The 14,765-nt window shown below is 44.6% G+C and overlaps 1 protein-coding gene across 3 annotated transcripts in view; it reads left to right on the top strand.

The window, feature by feature from the left end:
- Positions 1-14,765, top strand: part of MTHFD1L (methylenetetrahydrofolate dehydrogenase (NADP+ dependent) 1 like) — a 186,457-nt gene that overhangs the window by 26,053 nt on the left and 145,639 nt on the right. For all 3 annotated transcript variants that reach the window (XR_004284763.1, XM_032338740.1, XM_032338741.1), the window contains exons 8-10: positions 4,921-5,032; positions 10,802-10,893; positions 12,697-12,794. Coding sequence is in view for 2 of the 3 variants with exons in the window: in XM_032338740.1 (XP_032194631.1) it covers positions 4,921-5,032; positions 10,802-10,893; positions 12,697-12,794 (302 nt within the window). In the remaining variant the exon portion in view is untranslated. The remainder of the gene's footprint in view (positions 1-4,920; positions 5,033-10,801; positions 10,894-12,696; positions 12,795-14,765) is intronic.

Here is a 14,765-nt window from a genome sequence, read left to right as displayed (position 1 = left end):
TTTTTTTTTTTTTTTTTGCTTTTAGTTTGTTTGGCCATTGGGTATCATTCAGATCTGTCTACCATGCCCTTTCCCCAGCGCCTGTGTGGCTACACCATGCTTCCTGCCTCCTGGGCCACACCAGTGTCACCGTTTGCTCCTCTTCTCTCACCTGGAATTACTCGCGGGGATGTACTGAAGGCCCCTTTCCTTCCCATTCTGTCCGTTTCTCTCAGATCTCCAAGTTTCTGAGTCTAACCCCACCTGTGTGCGGACGAGCCCCAGCCTACCTACCTCCTCCCAGACCATGCTGTGTTGGGAACCTGTGCATCCAGCTTCCCACCGAGTGTCTCCTCCTCCTGCACGTTTCCCTCCCACGCCCTCCAACCCCTTCTCAGTCCGGCTTCCAGAGTCATCTTCCTAAGACAACGTTTCGTGGCGTGAGGGCGACCAAACAAAGTAGCGCCATCTGACAGCTCCTTGTCAGTCAGCAAGAGAAGGTCCGCACCTTGGGGAATTTGGCCTTTATAGAAAGAAAAGTAACATTCCATTTAAAAACTTAAAAGAAGAGGAACCAAACTCTTCATGGCTTTGCCGTGAGATTGCCAAGGAGCCTCTGTGTCATGTAAGACGTCACAGACTGTCCTCGTTGCTGCAAAGCACCGGGAGCAATCTGCCGTGGAAGGGCCATCTGGGAAGCCACCTGACCGGTCTCACAGAATGACCGTGTGTCCCAGTTCATCGGAAGTGGGAGAGAACCAGGGCTCCTCGGTGGCTCAATCCGTTAAGCATCGGACCCTTGGTTTCAGCACTGGTCATGATCTCATGGGTCGTGGGATCGAGCCCCACGTCAGGCTCCACGCTCCGCGCAGAGACCCCTTGAGATTCTCTCCCCCAGCCTGTCCCTTCCCCCAACACCAAATCTTTTTTTTTTTTTTCAAGGAATAGAGATAGAACGTTTATTCGTAACTCATTTTATGAGGCCAGCATAACCCCGACTCAAAAATATAACGAGAAAATTACAATAGTTCTTTTAATAGACACACAAATTAGAGCAAAATATTAGAAAAATCAAGCCCAGAGAATGTGTTAAAAGGATAATATGTCATGACCAAATTGGCTTATTGTAGAATTTTTAAAATGGTTCGAATCAAATAAATCTTAAAAAAAAAAAAGTGGAAGAACAAGTTCGAGGCCCCCTTCCCTCCGCAGCCCTCCCTGTACTTACTGTACGTGACCGCTGCCCAGCTCGCGTGCGGGCACCGATCAGGAATGCCGATGTCTCTGTGGCCAAAATGAGTAGACATGGGATGTTGAATCATTTCTTTTCCTTATCCCACCCCCCCCCCCAAATCTGGAGGATTGTTCTTAAATCCTGTGGGTGGGGGGTTTTCCTTCAGATCCTCAGAATCACGATTCATTCAAAAATCTCAGCCTTGGTTTGTTTTTTGTCTTGTTTTGTTTTTCATTCAGCCCAGCTCTCGGTGTATATCATACCTGAGATTCCCAATGTGCCCTTTCAAAACGATAGTGAAAGTTAAATTATCTTCTAGTCAGGGGTTAGAGGGGTGGGGGGGTAATACTTTCTGTAATTCGAATTTTAAGATCCTTTTTTTTTTTTTGCCGAATACAAAACCATGATGTCCCTTAGTGACCTTGCAAATCACATCTGTCCTCCATCTCCCTCTGTCCATTTTCCGGTGTTTGCCCGCCCCACCGCCGCTCTTAAAAATCAGTGCCGTAGAGAAAAATAGTTTTCATGATATCTAAACTGTACGTGACTCCCACGTGCCCCATGTTAAACATGGGCATTTCTGTGTTTTACTATTGTTTTCACATTTGGTCCTTCGCCTGGGGAGTGGGCGGGGGGCCCCGAAAGCTGCTTCTACCCAAGCCTCCACAGAGAAAGAGATATTTTGTTACAAGGTAGAGTTTCAAGCCAGGCTTTGGCCGGGGTCTTTCCCACTTGGGAGGAAAGTAGAAACAGCCAGCAAGATGATCATTCTTGAATTTTAGCTCATTAAAATCTTCCTTGCTCCTCAGTGAGTGATTTATTGATTCAAGCATCTAGCAGTTTTCCTCTCCAGAAAGAATTAGCATCTCCAGCGAGATCATTGCTAATGGAGGAGATTTTCGTCTTTTCTCTCTGCGAGATCGGCCATCTTCCGGTTGCTCATTTAGCACAGCCCACTCCAGGGTTGTCTTTAAACATGTTTAAACATAGAGCTGAGGAGTGGGAATGAGCTCCCTGAGATTTATAGGTAATGAAAAGAACAGGTTGTGTCAAAGGCACCACATGTAGGAAACTAAGTGTTCTTCGGGGACCTGTGCGAACCTCTGATCCCTGGCTTTTTCCAAAACGAATGTTTCAGCCTTGAACATACTAACTTCCTCTTTACAGAAGTTTTAACATGTTGTTTTTGTTGCTCTTGTTGGGGGAAATGTAGCGACATAGTGTTTCTTACCTGCTGAGCATTTCCAACAAGAGTTAAACGTTTGAATTCGTTTTGGAGCTTAGTGTGGAGCTTAGTGTGGTTGCGTATCTGCAGTGGGATCAGTACATGAAGAAATACATATTTTTATTCAGATGTTTAAAATCCTCTTTCCTTGGGGCGCCTGGCTCAGGTCATGATCTCAGGGTCCTGGGATCGAGCCCCATGTCAGTCTCCCTGCGCAGTGGGAAGCCCGCTTCTCCCTCCCCCTGCTGGTGTATTCGGTCTCTCTCTCTCTCTCCCCTCTCAAATAAATAAATAAATAAAATCTTTTAAAAAGATGAAAATAAAATCCTCTTTCCTTAAGAACAGTTCCCCCCCTAAATAAAAGATCACGCAGAAATCTTGGTGCTTTTCAGATCTGTCTGTGGAGAACATATGATGTGAACCACACTTGGATGCTGGTGATACTAGCTTCCAGTAACTTCTGAATTCCGTTTCATAGTGTTGTGGTCTCACAGGGTTGTATTTTTGTTTTTGTTTTTGTTTTAATAAAAAGGATGATTATTTTAGGAGAGACTTCTCTTCTTTTTAGTGTGACCAATGCAGTTGATTTACTGTGACACCATTTCAGTATATTCTTCCTGTGCCTTAATGAAGTACGAGAGGGAAAAGCAGTGAGCACTGTTTGGCTCATTAGTGGGACCCAGCAAATTCCCTTTTCCCTGCTGGCGTGATCAAACTGATCCATGTTCCCGGGATGGCAACTTTAAAGGTTGGCTTTATCGGCTCTTTGTAAAGACATGCCTTTTAAATTGTTGCCATGTTCCTCCTCTATCGGGGGACTTGGAGCTGTTCTAGACCTTGGCTTTTTTGTCTTCATAAACCAGGGAGGGCCGTCGTGGATTTGCTTTCCTTACTGCCATCTCTCGCCCCAAGAGTTCTGAGAGACGTTAGCGGGTGCGGCCTCTTGTCCAGACTGTGCTGCAGAGTCCTAGGCGGAGTGGTTCAGCTGGTGCTACTTCAAGCCCTTCAGCCACGAGCCTGTCCAAGCCAAGAACGGATGAGGGCGCGTGGAGCACGTTCGTTGATGGGGCGGTTGGGTGGTGGTCGTGGCTGTGGGGCGGTTTTCCTGTTTTGTCTGCCCCTCCTCTGTCTGGTTCTAAAGGATCTGCAGTCAGTTACAGGTCACTGAAGTCTGTGGAAAAAGCAATAGGAGAAGGAAAGCAGTGTGGGACAGTGGAGGGTAGGCACTGTCTCTTTCTTCCTTGTGGAGTGTCCTGAGACTGGCTCCCCAGGGGAAACAGGAATTCCCAGAGACGTGCTTACATCTCTGAGCCTCAGTTTCCTTGTCTGTTAAATGGGTGCAGTAGCACCAGCCCACGTCGTTGACATGTGCAATCATAGCTATTTCCCCCACAGGGTCCCACATTCCTCCTTCACCTCTTGCCCTCCACACAAATGGATCTGGTTTGTGATTGTCAGTTGCTTAGTGGGGACCGTACTGGGTCAGGCAGTCATTCTTTGGTTGAGGTCAGAGCCAGTCTCTTCTAAATGTCACCTTCCTACCAGACATGTTCCTCCAGGACTGTTACCAAAATCGGACAGGACAGTTGTGATGAATGTGTTGTGTGCTAATAGTTGCATTCTTTTGTTTTTCTAAAAAAAAAAAAAGGAAAAACCCAAAAACCAGAAACGAGCAGTCTGACAGGAGACTAAACAGAGCCTCCAAGAAAATGAGATTTCTTTTCTTGAGCTCTTGAAAAAAGCCTCCCATAGATCCAGTAAAAGTTGCATGTGGGCCTAATTTGGATAGTGTGGTTGGACAAGCCAGCAGGCCCCCCGAACTGGCCAGATCTTCCTGTGGCTTCCCAGCAGCCAACCCCCTCTTCCCCGCTCAGCTGCCATGCGACTCCAGATCCCACCCACCCCGTATACCTTTCAGGCTCCTGCTTCTATCGGCAGTTTTCGTGGTCCCATCCTTTTTCCTTTTTCCTTTTTCTTTTTTCTTTTTTTAAAGATTCTATTTATTTATTTGACAGAGATCCCAAGTAGACAGAGAGGCAGGCAGAGAGAGAGGGAAGCAGACTCCCTGCTGAGCAGAGAGCCCGATGCAGGGCTCGATCCCAGGACCCTGGGATCATGACCTGAGCCAAAGACAGAGGCTTAACCCACTGAGCCACCCAGGTGTCCCCGCACCCTTTTTCCTGACGCTGCAGTTAGCGGTGAAGACACGTGGATGGCGATGTGGCCCACGGTGGAGGCGCTGCACTGACTGCCCTAAAGAAACTTTGTCCCTTTTCCTTTCCTTGCTGGGCCAAGATAGTCAGGCCCTGTGCTGACATGTGCTGCATTAGGAAATCCGTGACGTGATTCTGTGCATGTCATCCGTGTGGCACCAACCTCAGAATGGTTGTCATCTGTTATCGAAATCAGGCGACAAAGTTCGCTCGTCACATGTTGCTGCCACAGAATAAAATGAGTGCAGTGTTTTTCTTTTTCTTTCTAGCTTCATGAGGCTGATATTGTGGTCTTGGGCTCTCCGAAGCCTGAAGAGATTCCCCTTTCTTGGATACAACCAGGAACGACAGTTCTCAACTGTTCCCATGACTTCCTGTCAGGTGCGTAAATGTTTTAAAATTGGTGTTGGGCTGCTGATGAGAAGAGGCAAGATGGTTATGAGACGTGAACCTTACATTCAGAAGAGAGGATGTCCCTGAAGGGTTGCTCGTCATCAGCATCCGTGCACAGGACAGAGAACTCAGAATGTGGGTGGTCCTACCTTTTGGGTTACCCCATGTTGAAGCCATATTTTTGGGCAAAGAGAAGGTAAGATGCCAACCACAGTAGCCGCCCCGTGCTCCCACATGCAGACATGCCCCTGCTGGCCTCTAGCGTTGAGCGGTCCAGTCACTCATGACCTGAATAAGGAATTTGTCCATGTGTGAGTTTCACTAGAAATAGTGGTTTTCAGACTCATACAATGAAGCAGAATCTGTTCTCCCAAAGAAATCTTAGGTGACCTTCAGCGTGTCAAAGCAGATGAAAACAGTTGCTGGAAGGGTTGGGATGGTCGCAAGTTGAGCCAAAGTAGGTGGAGACCCTCTTTCATGTCTGCCAGGACACCCGGGGGTTCTAGGTCTCGAAACCCAGACAGCTCCACAGGAGCAGTGAAATAGAGAATAGTATCCGATTGTGTGTGTGTATGTAAAACTTTGACCCGCTCACCTTGAGATAACTACTCTGCATTTTTCCACACACATACAAAAAAATGTACTGAACGTAATTCAATTGGAATATGATAGAAGGAAAAGAAAACAATGTGATATTATCAATGTTACTGAAATTCATGTCATAACTGTTTCTTCAAAAAAGGAAAATAATGGACCCACCCCACTAGGAAATGTCACCCCTCCCAGAATTAACCAGTCAGATTAAAAAACCTTTTGGGGCTTCAGGGGGTGGGGTGGATTGGAGGATGCAAGAGACGATACTCAGGAATTTCCCAGAATGCTCGGGTACTTGGCTCTTGGCTGGAGAGCACACAGATGAATGAAGCAGTTAGAGGTATAACGCGAATGTAGGATTCATTGCCCCTTTTAGCAAATAGAAGGCTTGCACTAAATGACTTCTTTGAAGTATATCTTGTTTCAGGAAATAACTTTCTCTCCCCGCCTGAAAAAAACCAATGCCTAACCCATAAATTATGGGCATGCAGATTTGCTTCTCTGCTTAGCATTTAGATTAGGAAAGTCAGTTATAAATTCATGTTCTTTTAAATGAATGCTTCTTTGCTGTTATATTTACATCCTTTTTTTTTTTTTTTTAATTAGAGTTTATATATTTAGGACAGTTTTGGCATAAATCCTGGCTGGAGAGAGAGAGGCTGCTTTTGGAATCCCTTTGAGCCCTATGATTTAATATATGAAGGTGACCTATATTTTTTTAGTGAAACTGCCTGATTTTTAATACAGTTCTTTTGAGGAGATTTAGTTTTTTAAAGGCATTCCTAAAAACATTCAATTTCAATGCAGTGATCCTCCTGGGGAACAAAAAAGATCCAGGCATTATATTTTGATGGAACAATTCTGTAGGTAGACCGACTACAGTTAGTTTATTTGAAGTGTGTCTGGTCCAGTACTAGTAGTCTTCTTGATTTTTGAATACCTCGTGCCCAGAATAGTACCTGTCACATAGTACATGCTCAGAAAATACAGAGTGTTGAGTGAGTGAATAAGCTGGAATTCAGAAATGTACTCCGACTGATTGCAGCATTAAGTTAGTTGCAGACACAAAGACATTTTTTGAACTTTTCTCGCACTCAGAAATCAGGCGGAGAGGGCAAAGACAAAGATGAGAAATGCTTTACTGATTAAAAAGATGGATGTTTTGCAGTCAGCACCATTCATAAGAGCGTGGTATTTCCTGACAGTTTTATGTGCGTGTGTTTATTTATTTATTTATTTTAAGATTTTATTTGTCAGAGAGAGAGAGAGAAAGAGCACACAAGCAGGGGGAGTGGCAGGCAGAGGGAGAAGCAGGCTCGCCACTGAGCAAGGAGCCCCATGTGGGACTCCATCAAAGGACACTAGAATCATGACCTGAGCTGAAGGCAGATGCTTAACTGACTGAGCCACTCGGGTGCCCCGAGATCCTTTTTTTTTTTTTTTTAAGATTTTATTTTTGAATAATCTCTAAACCCAACATGAGGCTTGAAATTAGAACCCTGAGATCAAGAGTCCCACACTGTACTGACTGAGCCACCCTGGTACCCCAGTCAGTTTTAACTTCAGCAACTTCGATTAGTATGAAAATTGGATCTCCGAACAGATTGTAGAAAGGCTCTTCTCCCTTCTGTTTTGCATAACCTCACCACCTTAAACAGACGTTTTTAAAGCATTATTAAAAGGAAAGGTGCTTTTATTCACACTTGAGAACAAAAGAATTCTTTTTTTTTTTATTTTTTTTGAGAGCAAAAGAATTCTTAATAAACTGGTGATTGGGTGAAGACAGGGTTTATCATGGGATGTTCGTACTCATCTTAACGGTACAGGGGTTCCTGTCCCCCTTCACCCCGTAAAAATAGATGGGATGAGGTGATTAATAACGAGGTAATTCTGTAGTGGCATTTTACTGAATACCTCATCTCAGGAGAGATTTTTTGGATGGCTGATATCCCAGAACAGTGCTCAGAAAACAATTACACCTAACTTCTTGGATCTGTTCCCTCTTCCTATGGCATGAGTCTAATGTTTAGACTTAAAAGCCGGACACGTATCTTCCCCGAATAGTACTGAAAGAGACTGTGGTGATTTACTCAGGCATCTAGAAATCTGTGAGATGCCAGAGGGAAAATCTGATCTATTAGAAGTGAATTGAGAAAGTGAATGACTTAACGCTTGCGTAATAAATCCTTACCAAGTAAAAATAACTAAATAAATAAAATAAAAGAAGGTCACGTTAATGTTCAGTTTTCCAGCTATAAGAATAACTAATATTTTATTATTAAGCACCAAATCACAGAAGCTGTGATTTCATAATGCTCTGCTTGCTAAAGAGCAAATTCATACAGAGCAAGACCATTTCATACTCTAATATTAAGACTTATTTCCTGATGTGCCCAATGGGACACAGGAGGAACTGGTCTTATGTCTTGGGCCCAGAGAAGAGTATCAAAACAAGGATTTTGTGGGTCTGAGTATTTGACAGCATCAGTTTAAGTGAACGTAAGTGTATTTACTGTGGGGTGCATCTCAGCTCTTAAGCTGCCGTCTCGTGGCCCCCCTCCCCCTCCTTCCTCGTGTCTTGTCACCTCTAGCACACAGAAGAGCTGTCAGACTTCATATTAGCAACATGGGACTCTGTGTTTGAAAACCAAATACAGGGAAGGACTCTTCCCAATGAGTTTCTGAGAATGTGAGAAGGGAGCTTTAAGAACTTAGAGACACATGTAATTCAGTTGTTACCTTCGTGTACTTAGAATACAATAAGGGTATTGGCTTATGAATTTTGAACTCCAGTTATTCTAAAATCTGTTATATCTATTACCTATTTCCCTTACCTTTTTTCCCAGGAAATTCTGGAAGAGTTGGACTCATGCTATTGGCCAGGTTTCATTTCAGATTTTAACTAGTTCTATGTAAGACATTAACATTCTGACTTTTTAAAAGAGTCTCAAGCTGTTTAGAATATACAGTTCTGTGTTAATTCCTTCCTATTTTGGTGTCAGTGATTTCGAAAGGGCTGTTCATATAAGTTGATACCAGTAGTTTAATTATATTTCTTTTTGGGGGGATTTTTACATTATATTCTGTTTAAAAAAACAATCATAAGACATTGATACTTGATAGTGGAGTTCCGATATTTTAAGCTAGGAGTTCAACCCTTGCAAACATTATTACAAAAATTATAATGAGATTTCATTTATTGCATTTTACTGTTATCCTATAACAAGAATATATTTAACTTGAAACTAACGGCCAGTGATTTTAAGAGTGTTATCTGTACTAATTTATAGTTTTTTAGCTTTTCCTGTTTTCAAAACTTCACATAAAGTTTTTCTGAGTTACTTGTTCTCCCAGAGGATGAAAAATATTTAAGGGTTCAGTCTATGGGTTCATATGGCGCTTTAGTGATAAGAAGGGTGCCCTGGGCCAGACTGCAGAAAGCCGAAATGTTTCCATATAGCAGAGTTGTCAGGAAGACCGAAGAAGAATTTGCACTGGTTCCTCCCATTTCAGTTATTCTGGCAAAATTCCCAGGGTGGTCTCAAAACAGCTCCTGTCAGAGAAAGTACCATTTCCAGGGAAAGCATGATGACACGTTAGCCTTAAATTTTCTTGTTGTAGAAAGTTTGGTTAGCAAGAAAAAATTATAAATGAAAGGCCATTTTTTTAAAGTGATTCATTGACCTGTCCTTGGAAGAACCACGAGTAAATGGGGAGTGTTTAGTGGGAAGTGAAAAGACCCATTTGGTTTGGGACTGGACCCCTGGGACCCCTGCGGGCCTCGCCGGCTGAGTGCAGACAGCCTTGGCAGGCCGCGTGCAGACATCCTCCGGGTGGAGCCCTGCCTGGACACAGGCAGAGGGGTGAGGTAATGATTTCCTCTCTCCATTCTCTTCAGCCATGAAATTTGTTAAGAATGTCATCCCTGATGCACTGAGTTACCATCTTCATTGTTTCAAGTTCTCTGGTCATCCCTAATATTAATTTCCTAAAATACAGTTTCTCGGTTTCTAGGGAAGAGTTGTCCTGTCACTTTTATGAGAGGGTACTTGTGATTCTGTTCTGGGCATATACGTTCATAAATGGATACCAGCTCCCGGCATGCAGCTTTTCCTTCTTTCCTCGTCATTTAAAGATAGAGATAAAAGTGAGAGAAGCATATTTCTTTTCCATAACGGTTGGACAAGACCTTTAGATCAGCTCTCTAGTGGTTCAAACAAAACAAAACAAATCTCTTTCTCTAGACTCTTGGCTTTTGCCTAAATATGATTTATAAAACTGTGAAGTGTTGCTAATCTTGAAACGATACCGAAGGGAGATGATTTTCCAACACCCTTAATACATTGGACTATAGAACATCACAAAACACTTACTCTTAAGTGTTTTGTGCTCTTTCTTGCAGAGGACTGTCAGCAAAATGGATAATTTAAAAGTGGAGTGGTCCAAACTCGAGGACAAGAGTTTCTTAATTCAAAAAAGTTGCTATTAGAAATGTTTCTTTTCTCCAAGGGAGGATATAGACTAAAGCATTTTACATGTGTGCTTGCTTTTCGTAACCTCTGTAAGTGCCAACTGAGGAAGGGAGTAGAATCCTTACAAATGCCTCTGTGGTTTGAAACCCAGGTCATCCTAAAATTAATATCCTAAAATATAGTTTCTCAGTTTTACGGAAAATGGTCCTATCACTTTTATGACAGGGATTTTCTAAAGTTCTCGGAGACCACCTGATCTCTCGCACAGCACTGGGGTTGGATGTGATTGTGCTGTGTCTGAGTCCTCCTTCCTATACTCTGTGTATTTGAGATTGCTTTTATTCCCTAGACATCGTTTAAATGTACACATTCGATGCCAATCACCTTGATGTCACATTCCGTTCTCCCAGACTTGGGTGGGCGTGTAACTGCCCGTGGTACTTAACAGGCCCAAAGTCACAGCTGGTGTTTTGGAGGTAGAAGCACGCTTTTCACCCAGTCTCGACTCTCGAGTCAGTCAAGAGCCCCAGGGCAGTGCCGCGGACAGGTGACCCCCTGGAACCATGCCTGACAGCCGACATCCCTAGGTTGCAAAGAGAACGTCACTTGGTCACTCAGTGCGCTGGCTTTTTAATTAGGAGCAATTGGTTGTAAATGACAGTACCCTGAAAGTCTTTTGTTTTTCCCATAGGGAAGCTTGGAGGTGGTTCCCTTGGGGCACATTTTAACGGTCTCATTGCCGAGGACGATGTGAGTCTCCTCGCTGCGGCTCTGCGGATTCAGGTGGGTCTGACGCAGCTCTGAGGATTTCCCAGTTGAGAGTTTGGATAAATAGTTGCTCACATTTGCTAGTGTTTTCTGTTGAGCAGACATCGTGGTAAGCACCTTACACACATAGTGTCATTTAATTTCTTCCAGCAGCCCCGGAAGATAATGTCATTCCCATTTGGCAGATAAGGATGGGGAGCTTAGGAAAATTTGCCTTTGGTGACATGACAGGTGCGGGATGGGGACCCAAATCCAGGGTCTCTGGAATAAATTATCTGCCAAATTTTGCAACCTAGGACAATGAACATTTATAAACTCACGGTGTTTGTGGGTCAGAGATTTGGCAATGGCTCAGCTATATGGTTTTGTCTCAGGGTCTCTCATACAGTTGAAACCAGGAAGTCAAAAGAAGGTTTGACTGTGGCCAGAGCCTCCCACTTCCAAGACGGCTCACTCACAGGGTTGATGGCAAGATGCCTTAGACCCTCACCATGCAGACTTCTCTGTAGAGCTGCTCCTGATGGGGCAGCTAACTTCCCAGGAATGAGTGATCCAAAGGAGAGGGCAAAGGGGCAGCCGCAACAGGTTACGACGTGGCTGTAAAAGCCACCCACCATCACTTCCCTGTTTCATCTTTGCTAGAAGCAAGTCACCAATCCAGTTCACGTTTGGGGGAAAGGGAATTGGGCCCCCCTTTCAAAGACAGGAGTTAAAGATTCTGTGGACTGCTTTTCAAACCACAACCGTCTACATGACCCAAAGCCCACAGTCTCCAGCTCGCCACCATGCGAGCTCTGCATGGCAGTGACCTTGACTATCAGGAGAGAAACCAGAGCCTGTAATTCCTGCCACAGTGGAATTAAGCAGAAGCAAGTTCTAGTTTCTTTCTTACATACATGGTGTATACAGTGAAAACCATTTATTTCCAGGGGCGGCCTGGCTGGCTCATTCGGTAGAACATGCGACTCTTGATCTCAGGGCCGTGTGTTCAAGCCCCAGGATGGGCATGGCACTCACTAAAAATAAGTAAATAAATAAACTGACACACACACCCTCTTTAAAATATTTTTTAAAATAAAATGGGGCGCCTGGGTGGCTCCGTCGGTTAAGCCTCTGCCTTCAGCTCAGGTCATGATCTCAGAGTCCTGGGATCGAGCCCTGCATTGGGCTCTCTGCTAGGCAGGGTGCCTGCTTCCCCCGCCCTCTGCCTGCCTCTCTGCCTACATGTATCTCTCTCTGTCAAATAAATAAAATCTTTAAAAATAAATAAATAAACACATAAATAAAAATAAATAAATAAGACTTGTAACTTCCAAATGGAATATACTACCTTTCTGTAGGGACTGTGTGTCGCATCTCAACCTAAGTCAGATTTTAATTCTCTGTCTCTCTCTGTGTATCACCATTTAACAATTCAGTGCTCTTGTTCTGTTACATTAACTGTAAAAGGGTTATACTCGAAACAGTGTTGCGGGGTCTGGAAGTTGGGCATCTAGCTGATCCTTCATGCATTCTCACGTTTCCCTCATTTTTCTCTTCTGAGAGGAAGAACACACTCTCTAATTTTATCTGGTATTTGATGCCTTTAGTGCACACTTAACCTCTTTGAAAAGTACCTGTGTTTCCCATTTTCCTTTTGAAGGCAAACCTCCCATGCTAATTACACGTGAGTAAAAGTATTGCCGATGCTCACTTGGGTTACTGTGGAGCTCTGTACCCCTTCTCATGACATAACATCCCGCGCAGTATTTTCATAGTTCAGACCCAACCCCGTCAGCCTTCACTTGAGTAACGTGCTCTCCTTTCTGTCCCTTGAAGAACATGGTCAGCAGCGGACGGAGATGGCTACGTGAACAGCAGCACGCCAGGTGGAGACTTCACTGCTTGAAACTCCAGCCCCTCTCCCCCGTCCCAAGGTATCTGCTGGATTTGTCTATAGTGACACCACAGTGCCCTGGTAGCCAAAGTGGCTCACGGGGTGGGGGCGCCCGTCATGGTATTATGGCTCAGATGGTGGATAATTTTCGCTAGTCACATTGGTGCACTCTTTACGCTATTGATTAAGCCCGAACAATTAAATAGTAATGAGCTCGTGTCCCGTATTCAGTCAGTTCTAGGACGTGTATTCTTTTCCTTCCCGAAGTCAGGGTGTCCGTTACCGTCGACGACGTGTCCTGTATTAAATGGCATTGTTCTTTCTTCTTAGTGGTGTCTAACATAGTGCTGTCTTCTATTTCACAAAATACAGCAACGTGATGTTTGGAAAATGCTTCTCAGTGTTAGAAATGCCCAACTCACCTGTCAGCTTGGTCTTCATGGCCACGTAGGTGTCTGCACTGGGGGCCAGTGACCGACCACACCAAACCCCATTCTACGTAGGAAGCGAGTTCATCTTTCCTCAACACATAGTAATATCTCCTCTCTGACGGGCCATTCTGCGACACTCCAGATGGATATTTTCTTCAGAGTAGCGTTTAATGAAGTGCGAGCTCTATATTCTCTGCCTGGATTTGGAAATACATGCTGCAGGAATAAGTCATTAGATAAGGTATCAGAGCCAGAGAAATGCATTTCCCAGCCTCATCGTGGGTGCCCCAGCTGCCCCCAACCAGTGAATCGGCCCCACCCTCGCCGCCCAGGCATGCACAAATGCCCTTGGAAAATGGTGCACTGAAAACCCCATCGTCAGCAGATAAAGTCTCCAGGAACTGATGCATTTTTCAATTGATAATCGCTTGCTTGCTTTTTAGATTTGATCCGTTTTCTTGGGCCACAGCTCAACACTTGTGGTTCCATTCTACCCACCCGGCTGTTTTCACCCCTGAAAATAGACTGCACATCGTAGTCCCCGTCTGTGTTCATTAATATATAAATTCCAGGGAACGTTGTGTTTTATAATGTCACCCTCTTGTGTAATCTGTTTCATCAAATATCTTCATTTTTTAAAAATTACTTGTGTTGTTATAGGACTTTAATTTTTAAAAGTAAATGAGTATGTTTTACTTTCAGAGAGCTAAAAAAAAAAAAAAAAATTTGAGGGGGACCCTGCCAAACTGTATACCAAAGCCTTCACATAAATCTAAATAAATACCACTTAGGGGAAGAAGTGTTTTAATTGCTGAACCAAATTTGACTTCTGGAGGTACAGTGCGGGGAGAAAGACAGGCTGAGTAGTTTATAAATTCCTCAAAAATCAACACGATGTCACTGTCACTCTTTAGCTAGTGAGGAGAAAACTTTGGAGGTTTTCCAAGAGTCGGTGTCTCCATTTAGGAGATTTGGGGAGGAGAGAAAGAGAAAAAGGGTGTAGACAGGAAGGCAATATGGGCAGAGAAGGAAGGGGAGAGAACCGGAAGGGGAAATGCAGGTGTGGGGGAAGGAAGCACAGCGCTCAGCCCCTGTGCATCCGGGCAGACGCACGCTCTCCCACTCCGAGCTGCTGTAGCGCGCTGCGGGGAATTCGGATTGGAAGTGGGTGTAGTGTTACCTTGTGCCCCACGGTCAGACTTCCATGGGGTCATGGAGAAGGACACAGAGCAGTGTGAGGGCTTTGAGTCGATTATCAGCAGCAGTGAGAGAAAGAAAAATCAGAGTAGGGGGCTGCCTGCCAGCGGACCCCAAAATAAGGGCTTCAGGGTGCGGCAGGCACTGCTGTGTCCCCAAGTGTCAACCCTAAGGACCGACCGAGTCCCTCAGGCCAGCTCTCCCAACTCTATCTTGTGCCTGCCCCGTCTCCCTCTCAGCCAGGTGCTCAGTCTGGCAGATGGGGGCCCTGAACCCCCATAAAAACAAATAGCCGAGCTTAGGAGCCCCAAAAGACTCTCTGTGAAGTTTGGCACATGCCAATTTCTTAGGACTCCCGGAAGCTGAACAGTGGCGCTCTCATC

The sequence above is a fragment of the Mustela erminea genome, chromosome 4, assembly GCF_009829155.1.
Source record: "Mustela erminea isolate mMusErm1 chromosome 4, mMusErm1.Pri, whole genome shotgun sequence".
Classification (NCBI taxonomy): Eukaryota; Metazoa; Chordata; class Mammalia; order Carnivora; family Mustelidae; genus Mustela; species Mustela erminea.
Note: the sequence above shows the minus strand (reverse complement) of the source record. Positions and strands in the feature narration are given on the sequence as shown.